This window comes from Drosophila albomicans, chromosome 2L, assembly GCF_009650485.2.
Source record: "Drosophila albomicans strain 15112-1751.03 chromosome 2L, ASM965048v2, whole genome shotgun sequence".
Lineage (NCBI taxonomy): Eukaryota > Metazoa > Arthropoda > Insecta > Diptera > Drosophilidae > Drosophila > Drosophila albomicans.
The window spans coordinates 21,660,238-21,683,306 of record NC_047628.2 but is presented as its reverse complement, the minus strand read 5'-3'; the positions used below and the strand labels follow the sequence as shown (position 1 = coordinate 21,683,306).

General features: G+C 36.6%; 3 protein-coding genes across 3 annotated transcripts; 1 reads left to right on the top strand and 2 right to left on the bottom strand.

Moving 5' to 3' along the window:
* Nucleotides 1-503: 503 nt before the first annotated feature.
* Nucleotides 504-13,874, bottom strand: LOC127565212 (uncharacterized). The gene is made up of 3 exons (XM_052002736.1): nt 13,296-13,874; nt 625-2,777; nt 504-567 (listed from the first exon to the last, which is right to left on the bottom strand). The coding sequence occupies exons 2-3, from the start codon at nt 2,564-2,566 to the stop codon at nt 515-517; spliced, it is 1,995 nt and encodes a 664-aa protein (XP_051858696.1). The 5' UTR covers nt 2,567-2,777; nt 13,296-13,874; the 3' UTR covers nt 504-514.
* Nucleotides 9,355-10,104, top strand: LOC117564956 (uncharacterized). The gene is made up of 2 exons (XM_034243911.2): nt 9,355-9,665; nt 9,719-10,104. The coding sequence occupies exons 1-2, from the start codon at nt 9,482-9,484 to the stop codon at nt 10,003-10,005; spliced, it is 471 nt and encodes a 156-aa protein (XP_034099802.1). The 5' UTR covers nt 9,355-9,481; the 3' UTR covers nt 10,006-10,104.
* Nucleotides 13,875-14,241: 367 nt separating the features above from the next.
* On the bottom strand, nt 14,242-14,965 carry LOC117564468 (uncharacterized). Its single transcript, XM_034243264.2, has 2 exons — nt 14,735-14,965; nt 14,242-14,683 (listed from the first exon to the last, which is right to left on the bottom strand). The coding sequence occupies exons 1-2, from the start codon at nt 14,858-14,860 to the stop codon at nt 14,507-14,509; spliced, it is 303 nt and encodes a 100-aa protein (XP_034099155.1). The 5' UTR covers nt 14,861-14,965; the 3' UTR covers nt 14,242-14,506.
* Between the last annotated feature and the right edge of the window lie 8,104 nt (nt 14,966-23,069).

Sequence of the window (23,069 nt, the reverse complement as noted above, 5' to 3'; positions counted from 1 at the left end):
ACATAAGGAAATACTTATTTATTATTAATTTTTCTTTTTGATTAATATTTTTATTATTATATTTGATATTAAATACAATTTTTGTATTATTTTCTTTTTTTTAATTATTATCCTTTTATATTTAAATTATTTTATTATTATTATTATTTGATCACGTATTTTATATTATATAGATTTGTTGTATTATTTATAATATTTATATATAATAAAGTTTTATTTATAATAAAGTTTAGAGTAACATTTTACCTTTGTTTTATTAGTTTTTAAGCAATATAATGAACAGTTTGTCTTTCCATTTCCACACAAAATAAACTGCTATAAAATATGCTTAATTTTTAATGCGATTTTAATCATTTCGAAATATAAATTTATAGGCAATACAATGTGAAAATATTCATTTCATCTACATACAAACTTAAACGGAAACATGTAGTTAGTTAATAATCTGATAGAGATTAAATGGAGAATATGTGTAAAGAAGCTGAGCTGTAGATGATACATATCTAAAATATATTTACTGTTGACAGCAACTATAATACCCTTTTATAAGAAACCATTGAATTGGGCCTAGGGTATGAAAAGGGATAAAAACTCGACGACAAATATCATAAAACGGGCACTCACCTCGATAAAGTTTGCTGCGTTTGCCAGCAACAGCAATTGGTTGTTGTTGTTGTTGTTGTTGTTGCTGCTGTTGTTGTTGGTGACGTTGTTGTGGTGGCTGTTGCTGTTGTTGTTGTTGTTGCTGTTGCTGCTGGACAACGGCTTCCAATTGCAAGAGTTGCAATTGGGGCGCAGTTGCTGCCGCCTGGCCGATATTTCCATTAACATTTGTTACAACAGCCGCCGCAGCCGTCGACGGTGTCAAATGTTGCTTCGCGAGATTCAGTTGCTGCTCCTGCTGATGTTGCTGTTGCTGAAGATGTGGATGATGATGATGTGGCGCGTGATGTGCATGCTGCTGCTGCTGCTGTTGCTGCTGCTGCTGCTGTTGATGATTATGATGATGATGTGTGTGATGCTGCTGGTGATGCGACAGCAATGGTTGCCCATTGGCGCCTGGCGGCCCATGAGCCGGACAATAGCTGCGATACTCGCCATTGATATCCATGTAAATTGGCGCCTCCACAAGTGGCCAAGCGGCAGCGGCGCCTGCAGCAGCAACAGCGGCAGCAGCAGCAGCAGCAGTTGCTGCTGATGTGGCCGTTGCAGCCGTTGCCGTTGGCGTCAATGTAATCAATTGCACGGGCAGCAGTTGTGTTCCATTGTTTGACTGCAGATGAATGTGCGGTATGCCGCCATGTTGAGCACAATGCTGATGCTTTGGCGACAACTGTTGCTGTTGTTGTTGTTGCTGCTGCTGCTGTTGTTGTTGCTGCTGCTGTTGCTGTTGCTGTTGTTGTTGCGGATGTTGCGGGGAATGAGCATGCTGCTGATAATAAACTGTTGTCTGCTCATATGCCGCATAAAGCGTGCTCCTGCTGAGCGCTGTTGTTGTAGCCATTGACAAACTGCAGTTGCCATTGCTGCCATTGCTTCCGTTGCTGCTGCTGCTGGCGACCAGCGACTGCTGCAGCTGCGACTTGAGTGCCGCTGGCTGAAATGGCGGCGCCAATGGCGTTAGATTCGATTTGTATGCTTTAATCAAAGCGTTATTGGATGTTGTGGGCGTTGGTTGCTGTTGCTGTTGTTGTTGTTGTTGGTGTTTCGCTTCCTCGGACTTGTTGATTGCAATTTGAACTTTACGTACTGTGCTCTTTGTGATGCGTTGATCCACTGTACCGCTGCGATTGTTATTGTTGTTATCGACCACATTCTGCTGCGCTGCTGGCGTTGCTTCATTTCCATTGCTGCCTTCGGCCTTGTCGATTAACTGATAGCTTTCATCGATGAAAGCCACCAAATCCTGACAAACTTGTGGCACTTTTACATTATCCACCACATCTTCATCGTCATCATCATCGTCGTTGTCATCTTCGTCAGCGTGGTCATCAGCAGCAGCAGCAGCAGCAGCAGCAGCATCTGGCTCATCGTCGCTCTCGATAACGTGCTCGATGATGCGAAAGTTATCGTAATCGATAATGCGTGCATAGCCCATCTCTAGGGCCAAGCCAGTTAGCCTAGCCACATGATCCACTTCCTCCTCCTCCTCCTCCTCTTCTGCTTCCTCTTTTACTTCCACAGCTTCATCTTGCTCTTCGTCAACACTTTTATTATTATTTAGATTCTGATTGTTTCGTATACAATTTGGCGTTTCGCTTTCAGCATCAGCTTCAACTTCCAACTCTTCCAAAATTTTTGGCAACGGCGATCTTGCCGTCTCTTTTCGTTGTGCTTCCTCTTCGATTTCCCCATTCCCGCCTTCTTCATCTTCTTCATCGTCATCATCATCCTCAGTTTGTGTGCTGTTATCGATAAGTATCGCTGTTGTCTCATCGCTAGTGTCATCGGTGTCCACAGTGGCCGTCGATGCATCGCAGCTCTCGTAGTAATCGCAACTGCCACACCCCAAATCCACATTGTTCGCTGGTGCCTCCAAATGGGAGCTCACTGTAGCTGCCGCCATTGCTCAACAAATTGCAGCTTTCGTTTATTTACATCAAGTTGTTATTATTATTGTTGTTTTACTTTGCTTGCACACTAGAGTTATTTAACACCTGGAATTGTTTATGTTGCACTTGGTTTTTATTTGAGTAGCGCAAGGGTTGCCACTTGTGGCAACTGCTGTTGCAGTTGCATGTTAGCGTTTAATAATTTTATATGCTTTGAGTTGTAAACTGGAAAAGTAAAGAAAATATTGTCAGAATTAGTAATTGAATAACATTTAAAAACTATGATTTAATTAGGAAATGAAACAATTGAAAGTAATAATAATAATAATAATAATAATAATAATAATAATAATAATAATAATAATAAAAAAAAAAAAATAATAATAATAATAATAATAATAATAATAATAATAATAATAATAATAATAATAATAATAATAATAATAATAATAATAATAATAATAATAATAATAATAATAATAATAATAATAATAATAATAATAATAATAATAATAATAATAATAATAATAATAATAATAATAATAATAATAATAATAATAATAATAATAATAATAATAATAATAATTTGATACTGCAATAATAATATAATAAATGTAGAATTGAAATATTAATTGTATTTTGCAATACGATTTCTGAATTTTCTCGTATTTTAAATCACAATAGTTCTAAAAGTTCATATTAGCTTTGGTCAAAGTCAGAACTTCCATATACAAAATATGAACCAGGAAAAACATTTTGTAAGTTGAATTAAAAATTTTAACACTTAAAAACTTGCAACTGATTCTGCAACACTTCAACTTTGGCTTCAACATAATTTGCGCCTTAAAATATGCAACAGTTTTTTTCACAATCGCAAAAGTTTTCTCACAAAAGCGCTAAAGTAATTAAACTTTATGTTAACAAAAAGTAGGAAAAAACCCAGAACAATGATAATTTCAGCATGCAACAATAACTTGTAGCAAGTGCTCTGTGCTAAATTCAAGCTAATCCAGCAGCAACAGCAGCAACAGCAAAGAAACCATTTCCGTGCCCCCAGAACACAAACAGAGAGCAGAGAAAAAGCTCGAGCCTCTTTTTTGCCATGACCCAGTCAATTTTCACCTTGCAACAAGGCGACAGCACATGCAACAGGTGGGTTGAGTTAAGGCCACCAACAGCAACAACAACAACAACCACAGCTGTGGCTTAACAACATTTACTACTCAAATTGAAATTTTGTTTTGTGCCCGTTGGGCATTATTTACATTGCGATAAAAACTGAAAACTGGAAGCTGAAAGGATAAAACAGGTGGATGGACTGGTTGTTTGTTCCCTTTGATGTTCTGACTTAACTCAAGCAGTGCGTAGGCTTAATCTGACTAATAATTTCACTTTGTTACGCATACGCCCCGTGATAAATGACCACATTACTTTTCAGATGATAAATGCCACAATATTGTGAGATAGATTCACAATGTTGTCATATGGCAGAAATATGGCAAAAATCGTGCAGGATTTCAAGACGCATATTGTGCAGAGTAGAAGACAACGCTGCCAAATGAAATACAAACATGTTGCAAGTACACATCAAAAGGCAGCAACAGCAATACAAACAGCTGCGCAAAGTATTTAAGGGAATGAAATGGAGAGAAAACAAATGTACTGAACTTCTAATACTCTAGCAGAGTTTTTTAGGAATCTTTCTAACACAATTTTAAGTTGTTTTCATTATATATTTACTAACTTTTCTGAGGACACACTTTTTAATTATGATTGTAGCTAAATTAAAAATGGTTTTAATTACAGAACATGTAATAAAATGGTACATGCTAATTTTGTAAGCAAATAAATGCATTTATTAACTTAGAAAGCTTTTAAATTATTTTATAATAAAATTAAATGTTATTCTAAGCATATTAAATAATATATCAAATAGGTCTGAGTATTATTATTATACTCTGTTGGGTTATTTAAAAGTCATAAATATAGGATAGTGAAAGAAATCAATGTATTATTATTATACTTTAGCCAACTTTGTAATTATGTTTTACAATTACTTTTATTTCTAAAATACAACACAAAATATCTCCGACTATATTTAACGTTCATGGCAATCAACTCAATTGAGTCCTTTTGGCGTAGGGTATCAAAATTGCGTTGATGCCTAAGTCCCCTTAGTTGAGTGTGGAGAGCCGGCAACTTAGCCCACATTTGTGCCTCAACTAACTGTATTCATTGGAGTCGGTGGCAGACAGGCAACAGAAAGGCGCTTAAGGATTTAAGTCAACACACAACGTGCACTAATAGCAAGTCTGGGTCGGCTGTGGCACAATCAAATGGGAACAGTGTGAGTAATTAGGACGCAAAAGCGTATAAAACTTGCCACATCGCAGTTGCCGTTGCCACATGATAATTATACAAGCGCAAAGGGCAGGCCAGGCACAGACAGCCAGCCAGCCAGCCAGCCAGCAATGGCTTCAATTAATTGACTTAAACAACAACAACACATAGCAACAAAAAAATAAGAAAGAGAAAATTCGAAATGCGACAAATTGACAAATTGACAGACAACCAAAGACGACAGACGGTTAACGGGTCAAGGGACTGCTATCAAAAAAGGAGCAAAAACGGATGTCGATTGTCATCAGAACTCTAATTTACTTTCAATCGATTGCTCAAATTGCGAATTTGTCACAAAGTTTTGACAACACAATGCGAGATTTATTGCAGATAATATACGGTATATACGCACGATTTATAGTATATAACGTACAACATATATTTACAACATCAAAGCAAAGGTCCTGCTCAACAACATTCTGACAAGTCATGCTGCTGCAGCTCAAGAGGCTATTAGTTGTAGTCCTATTTCAACTCAACCCCTCTCCTCTCTCCTCCCTCGTCTCTCTCCTGGCTTCTGTGTTTGCTTTTTGAGCAGCATTGACGTCAACTGCGACGTGGCTAAACGAAAATTGTGCCACTGTGCACAAGTATAATTTGACACACACGTCGAGCTGTATGCAAAGGGTCTGTTGTTGTTGATTCCTCCTACCGACGCCCACACAATGGAGCGTGTGGCAGATACTATGCAGATGCCACACATATGGACACATCTTATGCTAAATAGCTGAATAGTTTCCTCTAATCACGTATGAGCTGTTCTTTAAAAACTATTTATTACAAGGGAGTTAGAGAAAAGAACAATATATTATATTGCTAAAAATAGTTCAGCTACTAGGTTTACTTAAGTATTTTAATATTAATATCTAAACTATAAATAGACAACAGTCTGAAGGTCTCTCCTACTTTATCTGCATACTAGAATTCAAAAAAGGTAAAAATATTATATTAAACAGGTAAAAAAGCTACAGTCGAATGTGCTCGACTGTGAGATACCACATTTTTGATAACAACAAAACAGTGCGGTATTATTCTTAAAATATATTAAAGTAATATACCAAAAAGTACTAAAATATACAAAGTGATATTTTTGGTATATCGATTTTGTACTACATTGTAAATATACCATTGAATACTAAATATAACATAGAGCACAACAGTGAGGAATTATATTTAAAATATATAAAATTAATATACAAAATAATACTAAAATATACCAAGTGATATTTTTGGTATATCGATAATGTATTTCATTCTAAATATACTATAGAGCACAGTGAGGAATTATTCTTAAAATATATCAAATTAATATATCAAATAATACTAAAACATACCAAATTATATATTTGGTATATCGATGTTGTACTACATTCTATATATATATGTATATAAATATAATATTTGAAGATCCTTTAAAGATTTTACCATTTAATTTTAAAGCAATCTTTTTCTCAACTTTAAAATATTAAAATTGCTCTAAAAAAGTCCAAATATAACAATACATTATGCTAAAAATATTTTACGATTTTATTATAAATATCCAAGCTATAAATAGACAGCAGTCTAAAGACCTCAGTTGCTCTGACTGCATTTTGCATACTAGAATCCAAACAAATACATAAATGGTATATTTAAAGGTCCCTTAAAGATTTTAAGATTTTATTTTAAATACATTATTTTTTCACAACTTTAAATAAATAATTATAGATCAAAAAAGTTTTTAAAGTTTAAGCGTACATATATCTGATTCCAACCTTTGATTTCTGACTCATTTTTTTAAACATTTCTTGAATCGTTTAATATCGTATTTCGAAATACAAATGTGTAATAAAAAGAAATAATATTATAATAATATATTTAATTGCTCAATTTACTTGACTCTACTATTAAAGAACTCTGCTGTGCACAGCCCTTTGACTGTTCGTGTTGATATTTTTATAGATTGCCACCCGGCTTGTTTCTGAATATCGCGTATACGCTCCACTGGCTTCCATATGGCGGGCCAAAAACGGAATGAAATTGCACAAAAACACACACTGTAGTATATCAATCTCTGACATTTGCAAAAGTTGCAAATACTTTACGTGTAATTAATATAGCTTCAATTGAATGCAAGCGTTACTTTACTGAATTTTATTGATGCATAGATAACATCTTGATTTGACTGTGACCTTTAATTTTGATAAAGCGCAATGACACGTTTGATGGTTTTATGTTTTATGTACAGTCAGCGCCACAAAAAAAGCCGCACTTTTAAGGGTTACGTATTTGTAACTTTCAGGGCTTGTGGTTTCATTATATGATTTCGGATTCGCCCAATTTTTTTTTTAACAAGTTAAGTGATGGTATGTTAATAAAAGTGCATACCAATTTTTATTTTAAATTTGCTTTTAATATTAAAAAAAATGTTGCTTTTGGTTTCACCCTAGTTTTAACGACTTTTCACTATTATGGCAAACTTAATGAAAAAAATCATAAAAGTAATAATAATGAAAAAATTCAACAAAAACTATTTTTTTCCAATTGAACACCTTACTAACTATAAAAAAAATTTAAATCTAGGCAATTTAACATTAGACATATTTTTTTAATTAAGCTTAATACTTAGAAATGCCGCCTTTGGCCTTAATTACAGATTTTACCCTATGGGGCATAGAATCGTAAATGGAATTCAAACATTCCTTCGTTATATCGTGTATCCATACTTTTTCTATAATTTGTTTTAGCTCCTCCATAGTTTTGGGCTTTCGCTTTCTTATTTTGGCCCCCATATAGGCCCCAACATTCTCGATTGGACTAAGGTCTGGACTGTTTTCTGGCCAATCTAACGACTTAATGCCCAATTCCTCCTTCAAATTGGACTGATTCTGATTGGTCAAGAGTGCTATTCTCAGATGAGTCCAAATTTAATCTCATTGGATCTGATGGAATTCTCAAGGTGCGCCGTAGACGTGGGTAACGGTTTTCTGAAAATTGCTGCATAGCCACAGTAAAGCATTCACCGTATGTTATGGTATGGGGATGCATATCCAAATATAAAACTGAATCAATTTTAATGGTTCAGGGTATGGTCAATGCAGAAAAATACAAAGAAATAATTTTAAGTGGAGTTGTGCCTAGCATTGAGTCCATAAGTGAAGAAGAAGAAGAACCCATTTTTCTGGATGATTCTGCACCTTGCCATCGAGCCCGATCTGTGAGTTATTCAGTGTCCGATTGTTATCAAAACAACTTATTCAGATAAATTTAACATTTTTCTATCTAAAGATAACAAATTTTAAGGAGGAATTGGGCATTAAGTCGTTAGATTGGCCAGAAAACAGTCCAGACCTTAGTCCAATCGAGAATGTTGGGGCCTATATGGGGGCCAAAATAAGAAAGCGAAAGCCCAAAACTATGGAGGAGCTAAAACAAATTATAGAAAAAGTATGGATACACGATATAACGAAGGAATATTTGAATTCCATTTACGATTCTATGCCCCATAGGGTAAAATCTGTAATTAAGGCCAAAGGCGGCATTTCTAAGTATTAAGCTTAATTAAAAAAATATGTCTAATGTTAAATTGCCTAGATTTAAATTTTTTTTATAGTTAGTAAGGTGTTCAATTGGAAAAAAATAGTTTTTGTTGAATTTTTTCATTATTATTACTTTTATGATTTTTTTCATTAAGTTTGCCATAATAGTGAAAAGTCGTTAAAACTAGGGTGAAACCAAAAGCAACATTTTTTTTAATATTAAAAGCAAATTTAAAATAAAAATTGGTATGCACTTTTATTAACATACCATCACTTAACTTGTTAAAAAAAAAATTGGGCGAATCCGAAATCATATAATGAAACCACAAGCCCTGAAAGTTACAAATTCGTAACCCTTAAAAGTGCGGCTTTTTTTGTGGCGCTGACTGTATGTATGTGTTACGCCGATAGTTTTCTTGCGTTAGTTGAGTTTAATTAAACATCCAATCTGCCATATGCTGCGATAGAGTTGTCAAGCGGCTCGCAGATTCTCGTTTTGCCAACGACAGTTCTATTTTTAGCTCTGCTGCCCTGCTGATTATAATCAACAACACCAAAACAACAGCAACAACAGCAGCAATCCATGTTGATGTAAATGGCAAATGACAAAGCAACACCTAATTCGAGTCGAGCTAGCTGTTTTTTATCGTTATTATTGTCATGGATGTCCAATACAGATATGGACTCTGTGTGCCATTGACACACGAACGAAAAGCAAAAATATAAAAAGAGGAAGACAGCAGCGATTAGTTTGATGAGAGTATTGAAATGGCAAACTTAATTATTGTCATCAAAATTGAAAGCTTTTTAGTATAATGGAATTTTAACAGGAACACGACATTTTCAGATATTTTTCCCATTTCCATCTCAACAAAAATCAAATAGCAGGCTTCGTATAAACTATTATAAAAAAAAAACAAAAATTGAAAAGCACATTTCATTTTTTGATAGTTTGAAAACAAATCGCATTACAAGTTAAAACTACCAATATCAATTAACAATTTAAAGAAAATGCCAAACTTTAACGGTGCCATCATAATGCATACGCTGCAAATGATCAAGACTCCAGCAACATTGAGGGAAATTGTCGTGGCAATTGCGAAAAATACAGATTTGCCGGAGGAGGATCTAATGAAGCCAGTGAAGCAAACACTCGACGTGGGCAATCGCATGGGATTTCTGCAGAAACTCAATGGTAAGCAAACATGAACTTGAAATCCATTTACTTTTTAATCAATTTCGCTCTAGGCCGATACTTTATGGTATCAATGACCTTTGATACACTCCTAGATGAAATCAAATCCCTCAACGAAACAAATAAATTTGATTTTAAGCTCGACTTGAAGCCAAAAACCGAGAAGAGAACCATCAAGAAGTCACTGAAACAGCTCGATGCCAGCAAAAAGAGCATTTTGCAAAAGACGCAGTTAGATAATGAAGCCACCTCGACCACCACATTGATACCACCGCAATTGCTCAAGGCCGAAGCCCTATTGCGTCGCAAACCGAAGCGTGCAAATCTGCCAATTAAATAGCTAAAAAGGCTAAAAGGTAGATTGGTTTTACAATATGACCAAAAAGTTGGCTGGCAATTTTAGAGAGACACTCAAGAAATCGAAAATTTACTGTTTGCTTGTTTTTGTTGCTTCAATAAAGAAAAACGAAAAGAGAAAAATGCTTTGATTAATATACACCAAAAATATTTCCAGACTCGCGAACAATTCAACGTCTCGCTTTTGTCTTTCGACTGCCAAGCATAATATTCCCTTTGAAAAGTATGTACACACTGAGAAATTGCTTCTCATTTGTGGAAGTTGACAAATGTCTCAATTAGCGGAGCTCCACGCTGCCTCCACCAAGAAGGAGAGAAGGAAGGCGGGGAAAATGTCGCGTCTCTTCCTTTTCAATTTGAAAACCAAATGAAGCGTCGACTTTTGCCAAGTAGCAATTTGCAGTGTGCACTGACCATATGGTTGCAAGCAAGCAGTCAGTCAGTCAGTCATTCAGTTAGTCAGTCAACCAGCCAGCATCCCACGAAACCAAAAAACCCACATTTCACGACCTCGCGTGCGTCCATTGTCCGTTATCACATCTCGCTTTGGTCTTCTGCTGGTGACCTTTACGATGACGTCGACACCGACACCAACAGCGACAGCGACGATGTCTGCTACGTAGGCAGCGAGAGCAACGCACGGCAAGCAAATGCAATGTAAACACCGGCCACCCAAGACACGAAGCCGAAGACACGAACGAAATACACACGCACGAACGGACGAGCCGACGAACGAACGCACGAGTGCACGAAGCGCGAGAGCGCCAGAATATGGCTGGCTGGGTGTGGTGAAGTTCAATGTGGTGAATGAGAAAGCTTTGCACGAGAGTACGAGTGCAACAAATGTAAGAGCCAAGAAGATGGTGGTAAACGAAGGCGAAGGCGTACTAGGGCTATAGGGCCGACGTGTCGGTCGGTCCGTTTGGTCATGGAATGACACCGTGATGATGATGATGGGTGGTGATGGGTTGTGGTGGGTAGTGGTGGTGACTTTGCCTGTGGCGCGTGGGCGTCGTTTCACTCACGACGAGCATTGCAAAAAAGCGAAATGTGAGGTGATTCTTCATGCTCCTTACTCCGCCCTCTTCGCAATATTCTACAATGCCTGGCATAAATACTTATGTATACTTGCATACATCTACATACACAAATACCGTTGCGCGTGTTTTGCGTCAGTCCATCTATCCTATCTATGTGTGTCCCGTGTGTTTGTGTGTGTGCGCGCATTTTTTGAAAATATTCATTGTTTTTGTTGGTGGCTGCATAATGTCAAAGCGGCTTGCGGTTAAATACATACATTCATGTATACTAGAATACCTGCACATATTTATGCATAATTATTGCAACTTCGTGCATGAAAGTTGGCATTAAATATTTATGCATTTTTCGTTGTTTGTTTTTCTAGCCTATTTTACAACCGGCACATGCAAATTGAAATTGTTAAATATTTGCGTAAATGAATGACAGGAAATTACAAAAGAAATTAATTTTTTGGACTAGTCAGCTGTCATTAAAAATCTATAATTTTTTTACCTTTTTATAAATTTTATGTTAATTATTTTCAAATTATATTTTATTTACTCTCATTTTAATATATGCAATATATATTCAGTTTCAAAACATAATTAGATTTCTCATTATAATTTATTAAACTAAAATGATCAAGTTTTGGTATATTTAATATTATGTATTTAAATATTAAGTCGTTTATTTAAGAGCTTCGAAAATTAATTTCTCATTTTAATTTATTTATTGTAAATGATTTTTTTTTCCTTTTTTCGCAATACTAAATTCATTTTATTTTTCTAAACAATCAAATCTGGGTCAACCCATTATTTACTCTAATTAGGGTATCTCGCTAGTCCATGCCGGCAACTTCCTGTGTTTATTTTTAGTTCATAACCATATGTTTGTCAGACGAAGATGTCACACGTCATTCGTTATGATATTTCCATAGAATAAGCGCAGAAAAAGAGGTCTAGTCTAATCGTATTTCGAAGGTCAGAGGAACTGCTCACTTCCGCTGCAGTTGAGTGACAAATTACAAGCTAGATAACAGCTGAATATCTTATCACATTGTCGTCAGCTACGATGAAATTGCAAAACGATCGGATAATCAAAAACAAAAACGAAATTACACAAGTATGCAATTTGCATAGAAATAGTGAGAGTGAGGTAGAGATAGAACGCTGCATAACATGCACTGCTTGCAATCGCGCGTACCTACTGCAAGCAGTGCGATTGCTTACGCTTGCATGCATATGTGTGTGTCAAGCTGCAAGATAACGCACTGCTTGTGCGTTTCTTTGTATGTGTGGGATGCGTATTAGTTTTAACAGCTAGTTTTCGAATGTTAAACCGATGCGAATTTCACTCAACACACACATGTTGTCTTTCTTTTTTCGTCGACTACGCGGAAATTGGAAATTGGCGTGACTAGGACAGTGGATTATGATTCAATTTATATGATTCCCATATGGTGGCAGATAATAATTGAATATTATGGCTAACGAAATTCTTAAGAACTTGAATGCGGCAACATGTGTTGGCAAAACAATAAAAACACATTTAATACGCTCTTGGTCAATTAAACTATGCTCAAAGTGAAACGCGATCAGCAAATGTAATTAAAAGTCAAATGGAATTGAACAGCGCGTGAAAAATATTTGTAACACAAACAAAATTGAAAAACTCAACCAGTAACAATTTGTGTGTTTGTATGAGTGGTTAATATGCAATTTGAAAATGCCAAAAGACACGAACACACACCTACACATACACACACACACACATACATATGTAGACACACGCCAACGACAGCGCAGTTTACTTTGACGTCGCAGCAAAAAAAAGGCTTCATTTTCTGCTGCGCGCATGGTAAAATAAGAAAGCGTCGCGGCGCTGCTCGCGGCGACTGCGACGCCGGCATTACTAAGTATTTGTTGCTGCGTCAACTGGTTGAGTTGCTTTACTGCTTGCTGGCTGCACTTGCTATGCCAAAGTCGCAATTGTTGTTGTTGTTGCTACATTTTACTGCCGTTTTGCTTTGTGTGCTGCAAGCTATTGGCAAATCGCACACGCATACGCGCACAAGCACGCATACATGTGTGTGAGTGTGTGAGAAGTTAACATATTGTTGCCTTTTTTGTTGCTTAAATGCAATAAAATACAGATTAAATGTAGCAGAATCATTGCAATGCATGAAAGCAGTAAGATAATTCTATAAAAACTGCGAAAAATGAAAGTTTCTAATCATATTTGCCCCCAACTTACCAGCTGTGGAAAATGTTGTTGTTATTTTGCACACACAAATACACGTAAACGTACACTCACACCGACAAAGACGCGAACACGCACGAATAGACGAGCACGAGCACGAGCACGAGAAGAGAGCGAAGAAAATACATAAACCAGTCCACCGAGGCAGCAGCAACAATTTGTTGTTATTTGTGTGACTTGTTGCTGTTTTTTTTTGCGCTTTATGTTGCTGCTGCTGCTTTTACAACTTTTATTGTTGTGGAAAATTCGTTGTTTGGAAATGCGTAACAAGCTGGCAAATTCAATTGAATTTTTTCTTGTGGCATTTGCGCGCTATAACTTGAAACACGGCGATAGAAAAAAATCGCATACAACACAAGCACACACGAGACGAAACGACACGACGAACCAAACGCGGCAAACGTTTGATTTTGATTGACGCTGCGCCACTATGGAAAACTGCAAATGAGCTAAAATACTTGCACAGACACACATACACTTGCACGTGAACGTCGGACGATACGAACAAATGAGCCGACACGAGCACACACGAAGTACAAATTCGCAAAAGCATCAACGGCAACAGCGCGTGGGAGCAACAGCAGCGGCAGAAAAGAGAGTGAGAGAGAGCGCACACAAGCACGACAAGTAGTTGCATGCAAATTCTTTTGCTGGTGGGTGGCTAAGCCTCGTTTAGTGTGCAAGACGAGTGTGACGAGAGCGCCGTGCTGTACAAGTGTAAGCGAGAGCGAGTGATAGTGAACGACTGAGAGTGAGAGTGGAGAGCGCACGTGAAGTCAGTCAAAAATATTTCGAGTGCTTTTGTCAACTACACAAACAACCTGTGTGTGCAGGCAGGCAAAAGCTGTTGCGAGCTTGCTGCCTGTCAAAGCTCTTTGGAGCCTACCCCACCAAAATGCAATTAAATGTCTACAATAGAAAAAAAACAAGCACTCGGCAATTTTGGTATTTCAGTTAGTTTTCTATTAAGTGCTTAATTAAATGCGTTTGATTAACTTTACAATTTATGTGCATAAACAATTCCTATGCATTTACTGTTTATAGAGGAAATTCCGCATTAAAACGCGGCCAGCCATAAATTGAACTTACAATGTGCCAAAAAGCTTACGGTTTGTGTCTTTGCTAAAACTCAAAAGCTATTGAAAACTTTTGCATGCAATTCTCGAAATGTGCATAAAAAGCGCGAAGCTTTTTGATTTCAAATCTCATATGGGGCAGAAACATTTGGTGGTTTTGCGCAACTTGAGCCACCAGTCAAAATCGTTCTTAATAACCTTTTTTTTGCGATTCAGATCGGTCTTCGCCTGAAATTCATCTCGATCCTTTAGCCACATTCTGGCATATTCGTTACCAATGATCATCGCCATTGAAGGACACGATTCCTAAACGCAAAACAATTCAAACAAATTGATGTACTATGCAAAAATATTTACTTCTTTCTCGATGGTAGGCACCATGGTATATTTTTGTGCTCTCAAACCCGCCTCTGTTGTTAGATTATCTTTTGGCCTGCAGATAATGGCACGTGACCATTCTTTAGATTTCCCCAAGGTTGCCATAGTTTCTCATTTGCAATAATTTTGCTTAAATTAACTCGAATTTATTTTTAAAAAAATTTACCGAAATAAAAAAAAAAAACAAATTTTTAAAGGCGAAGAAATGTGAAATAATTATATTTCATTTTGACAACATTATCTAAGCAAAGACATACAAAAACAAATCCATAATCAACAAAAATTGGTTTAATTTAATTCTAAATTATGAATTTAGAAGTTAGATAAACATTTCTAAAAAAAAAAAATAAAAAAAAAGATGAAAAATTATAATGACATAAAATATATATAATTGACTGTATTTTGAAGATATTCAAAAGTTAAAATTAAGTAAGTAAATAAATTCTGAACCCATTACATAAAGGGAATATAGTGTACAATATTTATTTTGTATATCGGGGAAATATATTACACATGGGGAATACTACGTAACGTCCGATCTGACCTCTGAACGGTGAACAACGCGCCCCGAGACAAACATAGAAATGTTTCAAGGCATTTCCGTCAGGCAATAAGCAAAAACAAAACAAAACAACAACAACAACAACAACGACGACGCGAAACGAAACGAAACGAAAGACAAAGAAGTACAACAAACTTTAAGTCAATACGGTACCTACACAAGAAATAAATAAATAACAACAAAAAAAAAAAAGGAAAAATGGAAGAAAAAAGAAAATAATACAAAATTAAGTTGAAGAAGAAGAAGAAGCAGTGACAGAGTCAGAGGCATGCAACGTTACCGTAGAAAACAGCCGCAAACCCAGTCAAACCCCCAGAAGACCAGAAGAAGAGGAAGAAGCAGCACAAGTAAAACAACTAGGAAAGCTAAGTTCAATATGATAGACTCGGAGATACCCATTAACCATTTTTTGAGAATATAAATAAAATTCTGCTTCTTCTGTTGTTCTAACTTTGACTTAATTTATAATTATTTCTTCTATATCAACTTATTTTTTTTATATCAATTTTTTTATTTAGTTAAGAGTTATTAATTATCAAATTTTAGCTTACTATTTCCATTTTATTTACAATTACTATTCCATTTTATTTATTTTTATTTAAATTTATTTTGTTTTATTTAATGAAAGGTTTACATTTTTTTAAGTATTGAATAAAATTAAATTTTTGAAATGTCTTATGTATTATTATGTCTTTAGTATAATCAACTAATACAAAATACATAATTGTTATTTTTTAAATTTAAGTATAGTTTTCGTATTTTATTTTAATTACAATTGAAATACTTGAAAAATATTTAATGTTTAGCAAATAAATATTAAACTTAAAGAAAATAAATAAATGTATGTAATATTCTTTATGTGGCCGATAAAATACTTCCGGTTCACAGTTAATTTAGAAATTCCCCGTTAGCTTTCTAGGGTAGCGAGTATAACAAAGCCCGGAATATGTAGGTGGTTGTGATGAGGAGTGTAGAGTGTGGGAGGGGATGGGGGGGATGTTTGGGTGGGTAACTGGCAACGGTACTGCCAAACGTAAATCAAACAAAAATAAACAACAAAAAACAAAGCAAAACAAATAAAATAAACAAAACTACGCAAAAGTAGCAGAGAGCACAAGCAGACGTCAACAACAACGACAACAGTAGCAACAACAACAACAACGACAGCGACGTCGACGACGACGACGATGATGATGGCAAACAAGGAGCAACAACAATGGCTGAGTGAAAAGGGCAGTGGGCATGAAAGAATGAAAGAAGCCAAAGTAAGACACCCACACACACACACACTCACACAGCAGGCAAAATGAAATGCTACAAAACAAGGCAATGCAATGATAATAATGATGCTACCAACCAATGCTGCTGCTGCTTCTGTTGTTGTTGTTGTTGATGATGATGATGATGAAACAAACGAAGCATATTCCGTTTGCTAAAACAAACATTTGCTAATGTTCTCAACAAACTTTTGGGGCCAACAAAACGAAATAGAAAATGCAGCCCCAGCATTCGGACGTGAATTTTAGTTTGAGTTCTCTCAATCTCTCCCTCTCGCTCGCACATGTACAACTCTATATAAATACACATACAAACATCGAAACGTACATACAAATACGAATATGCAAGTGTACGTGCCTGTGTTTGTGTGTGTGTGTGTGCTCTGCTTGCTGTGCGCTTTACAAACAAAGCTACTCCCAAATACGTCCTCTTCATTTTTGTTGTCTTTCTCACTCGCACCACAACTGTTGCTACGCCCCCGCAACGCCTCAGTTTGTTCGCTCCTCTTCAACCTCCTCCCTTGCCTACTGTGTATGCGTAAATAAGCGTTTTACTACAACACAGCCTGTCCTTGTTATTCACGCTGCTGCTACTGCTACTGCTGTTATTGTTCTTGTTGTTGTTTTAGCTCTATTTGTTTATTTCAAAGCTTTGGCGGCAACAGCGCGACGCTGTCTTCGACGCCGACGCCGACGCCGACGTTAACAGCGCTTCTCTTCTTATATGCGTTGCTGTTGTTGTTTTGCTGCTCATTAGTCGCATTCGCAATGCTCCTTATTTTGAGCTTGTTGTGTCTCTGCGGCTGCAGCTGTATTTGTGACTATGCGTGTGTGTGTTTGTGTTTGTGTGTGCGTGTTTGCATTTGTTTGTTTTAAAATTTTATTGTATTTCATTCAGAGCAACAAGAATAACAACAACAACAACTGGAAGAGCAGCCATTTATATTATTGCTGTGCTTGCCTTTAGCCACAGTTCTCCCGCATTCCGCTACCTCCGTTTCCGTCTCCCTCACTCGTTGGCTACATTCACCCTTGATCCACTCTGCGAAAGAAAGAGAGACAAGGGGAGCAATCATGGACTTGAGGGATGCGGTTTCGGGTGTTGACATGGCCATTTGCATTCTGTTTTGTTTAAAACAAAAACAATAAATTGCTCGCATTGAGCGCCTTCAACGTACCTATTCAGCATAACTGACATTTCAATCAAGTTACGAACTAAATTCTTAAAAACTTAGATAATAATGCTACTTTTGAAATTCATAAATAAACTAACTCAACAATTCGTTGGAAAAGAACTTAATTTATCGATTGCCCGCAAACGAATTCGATTTATCAATTAGTAATAGTTATTCGCAGCCTTACAATAGGCTCAACAAAGCAGTTCAGGAAAGCAGTTCAACGAAGCAGCGCAACGATCTTAGCGTTCGCACAGCATGCAAACAAAGCTTTGAATAATTACAAATGGCCGCTGCTTGACATCTTAAAGGATGGCTTAGTATTTTTGGTATATTACACATTAGGTGAAGTAGTTTTTAAATATTAGCCGTTTGAACAAGTATTTTTGGTATATTCAATATATTATTGTACACTTTTTTCTAAAAAAAATGTGTTTAATTAAATTCTGAATAATAAATTTATAAATTAGCTAAAAATATATATAAAATTGACTGTGTTTTATGAAGATACTCGATAGTAGTTCATTAAATTGTTAAAGCTTTTTAAGGTGTAACTTCTATAAAAAGAAGTTTTAGCCGTTCACTTGCATTTTGTAAAAATTGCATTGGCTTTGAATACTTAGCTAATTTACTTGACATTCTTTAATGATCAAAAAAAAAATTTTTAACGAAAAAATAAATTATTAAACAAATGTGAAATAATTACATTTCATTTCGACAACATTATCTAAGCAAAGACACACAAAAATAAATCTAAAAGACTTTGTTTTATTAAATTTGCGAATAATGAATTTAGAATTTTGCTAATAATTTCTTAAAAAAGAAAGAAAAAAAAGATGAAAAATTATAATGACATAAAATATATATAATTGACTGTGTATTATGAAGATACTCGATACAAGTTCATTAAATTGCTAAAGCTTTTTAAGGTATACTATAAAAATAAGTTGTAGCCGTTAAATTTCCATTTTGAAAAAATTACATTGGCTTTGAATACTAAGCTAATTTACTTGACACTCTTTAATGATCAAGCTATGGTCACACTGATTGTAGGGCAACCGTTAGTTAGCAAAGCTTGCCGCCATTGCATTTATTATTGTCCATTTTGTCAAAGTGCGAGCTGTGACCAACCTTGCGCCTGGTTTTATGCAATGCTTTTTGCAATTGTATTTGCACATTGTCAATCGCTACTAAGGCCAAAACACGTACACAACACACACACACACAAATGCAGAGAAAATACGACAGCTACATATATGCAACGTAATTATGATAAAATGTATTTCGAGTGCTGTATTTTTTTGCATTGTATATTTAGCTAGAACACAAGTTGCATTATTATTCTTGTTGTTGTTTATTTGTTTTATGTTGAACTGCTGCTGCTGTTGCTCTTGTTGTTGTTGTTGTTGTTGTTGCCACTGTCCCATGTTGACATTGTTTTGACGAAAATACGCTTGTAGCATTTATTTACTAACCAATTTATTTCACTTTTTTTGTCGCCCCGCTTTTATCGGCCACCAGCAACAATAACACCACTGAATATGTCGAGAACTCCCCATACTACATACTCCCCCCTCTCTGCTCCCCATCCACCCCTTTGGCTGTCACTCCCCCGCCTCACGTTTCACATACAGTACGCTTGCTTGGGCCATTTTTGTGTGCATTCAGCAAAAATAGATCGTTGTTGTTGTTGTTGCTGTTGGCCGGACAAGTTGTTTTGCTTTCATTATCGTTGTAAATTCGCAAAAGTACAGCTGTTAACAATAACAATGACATGGAGTGTCCAACACAAATTGCCAGCTATGCCAAAAAAATTAATTAATTAAGCATTTTTTGCATTCGCTAGCCACACACAAACACACACACACACAGCCATAAAAAACACGTGAACTCTGAGTGGGTGTTCAGCTTTAACCTTACTCTTCTGCTGTCTTAGCTTGCAGCTGCATCTCAGGGTTGTCGCCGTGCCTTGAATTATCGCACTGTTTGTTCTGTTCACCTCCTCACCATCCCCCTCACCATCCACTTTTCCCCATTATCGCATTCTACTTAAAAATAATACTTGCATTTTCCGTGAATCACGCAGTAGAAAATTCCCCATTCTTTATTCTAAGTACTTTGTCACTACATCCGCTTCTTTTATCTGTGCAACTTTCTAAAAAAGTGACTCCAGCTTTTCCTCAGAATTTTAATATTATAAATGTGGAATAAAGATTTTGTTTTTTAATATTTGCAGCTTTTCTTAGAATCGTCATTTTATATAAGTAATTTCGATATTTTTTTTTTCCTTTAATTCTTAACTATTATTACTAATTATATTTTATTACTATAATTATATTTTATTTTAAGGAATGGCATCGCTTCAGACTTCATTCATTTAAAAAAAAAACAAAAGATTTTAAAAACATTTAAAAACTATAACAGACTAATTCTTCAATTAACCAACATTGTTTACAAATAAACACTTAATTAAGCCTATCCTATTATTAGTAAAATATTACACATTGATTTTTAAATTTTAAATTATCTACCTCTTAAAACTTTCAATTTTTATTTAGTATTTTATTTAGTATTACGTCTACTTTATAAATAACATAAGAATACCATTTTATCTGATGTTATCAATAAATAAATTTTGAAATATTATTAACACTTTATAAAAGTAATTATCGGAGACACAGTTTGAAGACTTTAATAACTTAAGCAAGTGGCAAGTCATCGTTATATAGTAAATATTTGTATAATTATCTTGATCTACTAAAAATAGAAATCAGCAAACTTTACTTTGGTATATCAAGCGCTTATCGGATGAGTTTGTTGCTTTTATCAAAATGACCTTGTTGTTACAAATATAAATATTGATAATGATAATTTAAGTGTTTGCACTAATTTGTAAAGACGTCTAAACTATTTTACAGGGTATTAAAAAAATACTGTGAAGATTTTATCAGCAATTAAGCGAAAATTGTTTGTTTGAAGAAGGAATCGATAAATCGTCAAGCAATTGACCGAGTGATCGATTAATTGCTGCTCTTAAGCATACACAACACACATACTCACATTAATATGTATGTACATATGTGAGTACGCACACACACACACATATGCATGAAAACATGCTTGCGCTGTAATTATCATGCTCACCTTCCCTTTCGCACAGCAGCAACAAATAATTAAGTTCATTGCTTCTATTTACGTATTCACTGCCTTGCTTATTTTTTGCGCGTTCCCGTTTCTCTTGTTGTTGTTTTTGCATATTTTTGTAGCCGAGCAACAAAAGCTACCAGCGGCCAAAAGTAAACAACAATAACAACGCAACAAAAACAACAACTACAACAACAACACAGCAGGCTCATCTTCATTAGCTCTGCTTTCGTCTGCCGTTGCCTTTTGTCGCTGTCGTCTTCCTCTGTCCTGCTGCTGCGACATTGTACCACCGACATCTTCTCTCTCCTTCTTACACGACTCAACTTTCTTGCATTGTCTCTACTAGGGGCTGGCGTAAAATAAAAGAAGAAAGAAAAAAAACTTTGTTTACTCGGAATGCCAGCGTTGCCTTTGTTTTTGTTGCTGTCATTGCCGTTGCTGTCGTCGTCGTCGTCGCCGTCGCTGCCGGTGATGTTTACACAATTCCATAGCCGAAGTCCAACAATAAAAAAAACAAGCAGCGCAGAAAGCTCAAGAGAAGCAGCAACGACGACGACGTCGGCATAATGACCTTCAGCTGCGCCAACGTCACCGTCAACGTCGCTGCCCGCGTTGTGTTTGTGTGTGCCTCTGTATGTGGGCGGCTGTTTGACTCGGCTCGTCTCTCACTTCGGATTTGATCGGCTTGTTGGACTGTGTTGCTCGGGTCAGGTCTCGGTGCCGCGTACGTCTTAATTTTTATACATGTCAGCGGCATACGCCGGCGACCCACGCACAAACATTGTAAACAAGCAGCGACTGCGCTGCTGGCGTCGCAGCAGCCATCGCTGCCTGTGCCGTTAGCGACGCTTCCTAGTTGTAAATGCTCTCTTTCTCTCTTTTGCTCGGCCGCACTTCGTGTTTGAGCTCACTGTGCAAACAAGTGTTTGCTCGTGGCGTCGACGGCGACGTCAGCAGCAGCAGCGTACATGCCTCATGAGTTCAAACATTAAAGGGCTTAGCCTACTGACCATTCTTCATCCCTTCATCAAACTTATTTGATTACTTGCCCATAGAGACAGCCAAAAAGGAGTCTTAATTAGCATTTCAAACTGCGCACAGTGGGTCACTCTGATTGGAATTCCTCAAAAGCAGAATAACTAGTTCATGCTGAATTGCAATTTCCATATCGAATGACTAAGCTAAGGCCACTGTGCATTAGACAAGGCAGTGAGCAAGCAATTTGATTCCGTCTAGCGACACGTGAGAGTTTGCGCACGAGAGATTGCAAGATAACAAACAACAAAAACAACTAGCGGAACAGAGACAGCAATACTATTGTCGACGCCCCCCACGCACAGCATGAAAACGCAATGCACTTTGACAACGGCAAGCAAGAACAACAAAAGCAGCAACCGCGAGCAGCGCTGTTGGCTACAAAAACAAAACAGCTGCTGCAATAGCACAATGCTAGCAAATAAGAATTACAGCTACATGTATGCATATGTACACATGTATGTTTGTGTGTGTGTCTATACGCACGCATACAAATGCATTGTTGTTTGCATAGCAGAAAATTGAACAACTGCAGAAAGTCTATGACGACGACAACGACGCTGCTCAAGGCGAACTACAAACACATAAACACACACATGCACATAAACGTATGCATGTGTGTGTGTATCATGCATACACTTGCCAGTTTCTATGTGTATCAGCGCAGCAGTCAACGTCAGCCTTTAGCTGAAGACGGAAATACCAAACCAACGATGACGAACGTAAAAACTACGCACCAAGCAACAGCAACAACTACAAATACAACTACAACTACAACCATAAACAATAAAACACGGCACGCAAAACAAACAAACAAGCAAATGGCATGAAGGGGGGGGGGGGGGGGGGGGGCTGCGGTGAACAACGGGGCCCGCCATGCTTGAGTGTGAGTGAGAGCGAAAGAGCAACTGAATGGGGCGATATCAGCGCAGCACCTGCCTGGCACTGTTCCCCCCAACCCCTCTCGCGTACACTAACCACACCACATGCCGCCCCCTCCCAACACCCATTCTGTTGCTCAGCCCAGCCATCCACTCAGTTAACGAGCAAACAAAACTAAACAAAAACAAATAACTACAGCAAATGGCATATTGAGGCGAAATTCTACACAATCAAAA

What these genes read in the sequence shown, in the direction of transcription:
- LOC127565212 (XM_052002736.1), bottom strand. Translation starts at nt 2,566, where the DNA reads ATGGCGGCAGCTACAGTGAGCTCCCATTTGGAGGCACCAGCGAACAAT. An exon ending in ACGCAGCAAACTTTATCGAG is followed by an intron (nt 568 to 624) that starts GTGAGTGCCCGT and finishes TTCATACCCTAG; the next exon opens with GCCCAATTCAATGGTTTCTT.
- LOC117564956 (XM_034243911.2), top strand. Translation starts at nt 9,482, where the DNA reads ATGCCAAACTTTAACGGTGCCATCATAATGCATACGCTGCAAATGATC. An exon ending in ATTTCTGCAGAAACTCAATG is followed by an intron (nt 9,666 to 9,718) that starts GTAAGCAAACAT and finishes ATTTCGCTCTAG; the next exon opens with GCCGATACTTTATGGTATCA.
- LOC117564468 (XM_034243264.2), bottom strand. Translation starts at nt 14,860, where the DNA reads ATGGCAACCTTGGGGAAATCTAAAGAATGGTCACGTGCCATTATCTGC. An exon ending in TGCCTACCATCGAGAAAGAA is followed by an intron (nt 14,684 to 14,734) that starts GTAAATATTTTT and finishes TTTTGCGTTTAG; the next exon opens with GAATCGTGTCCTTCAATGGC.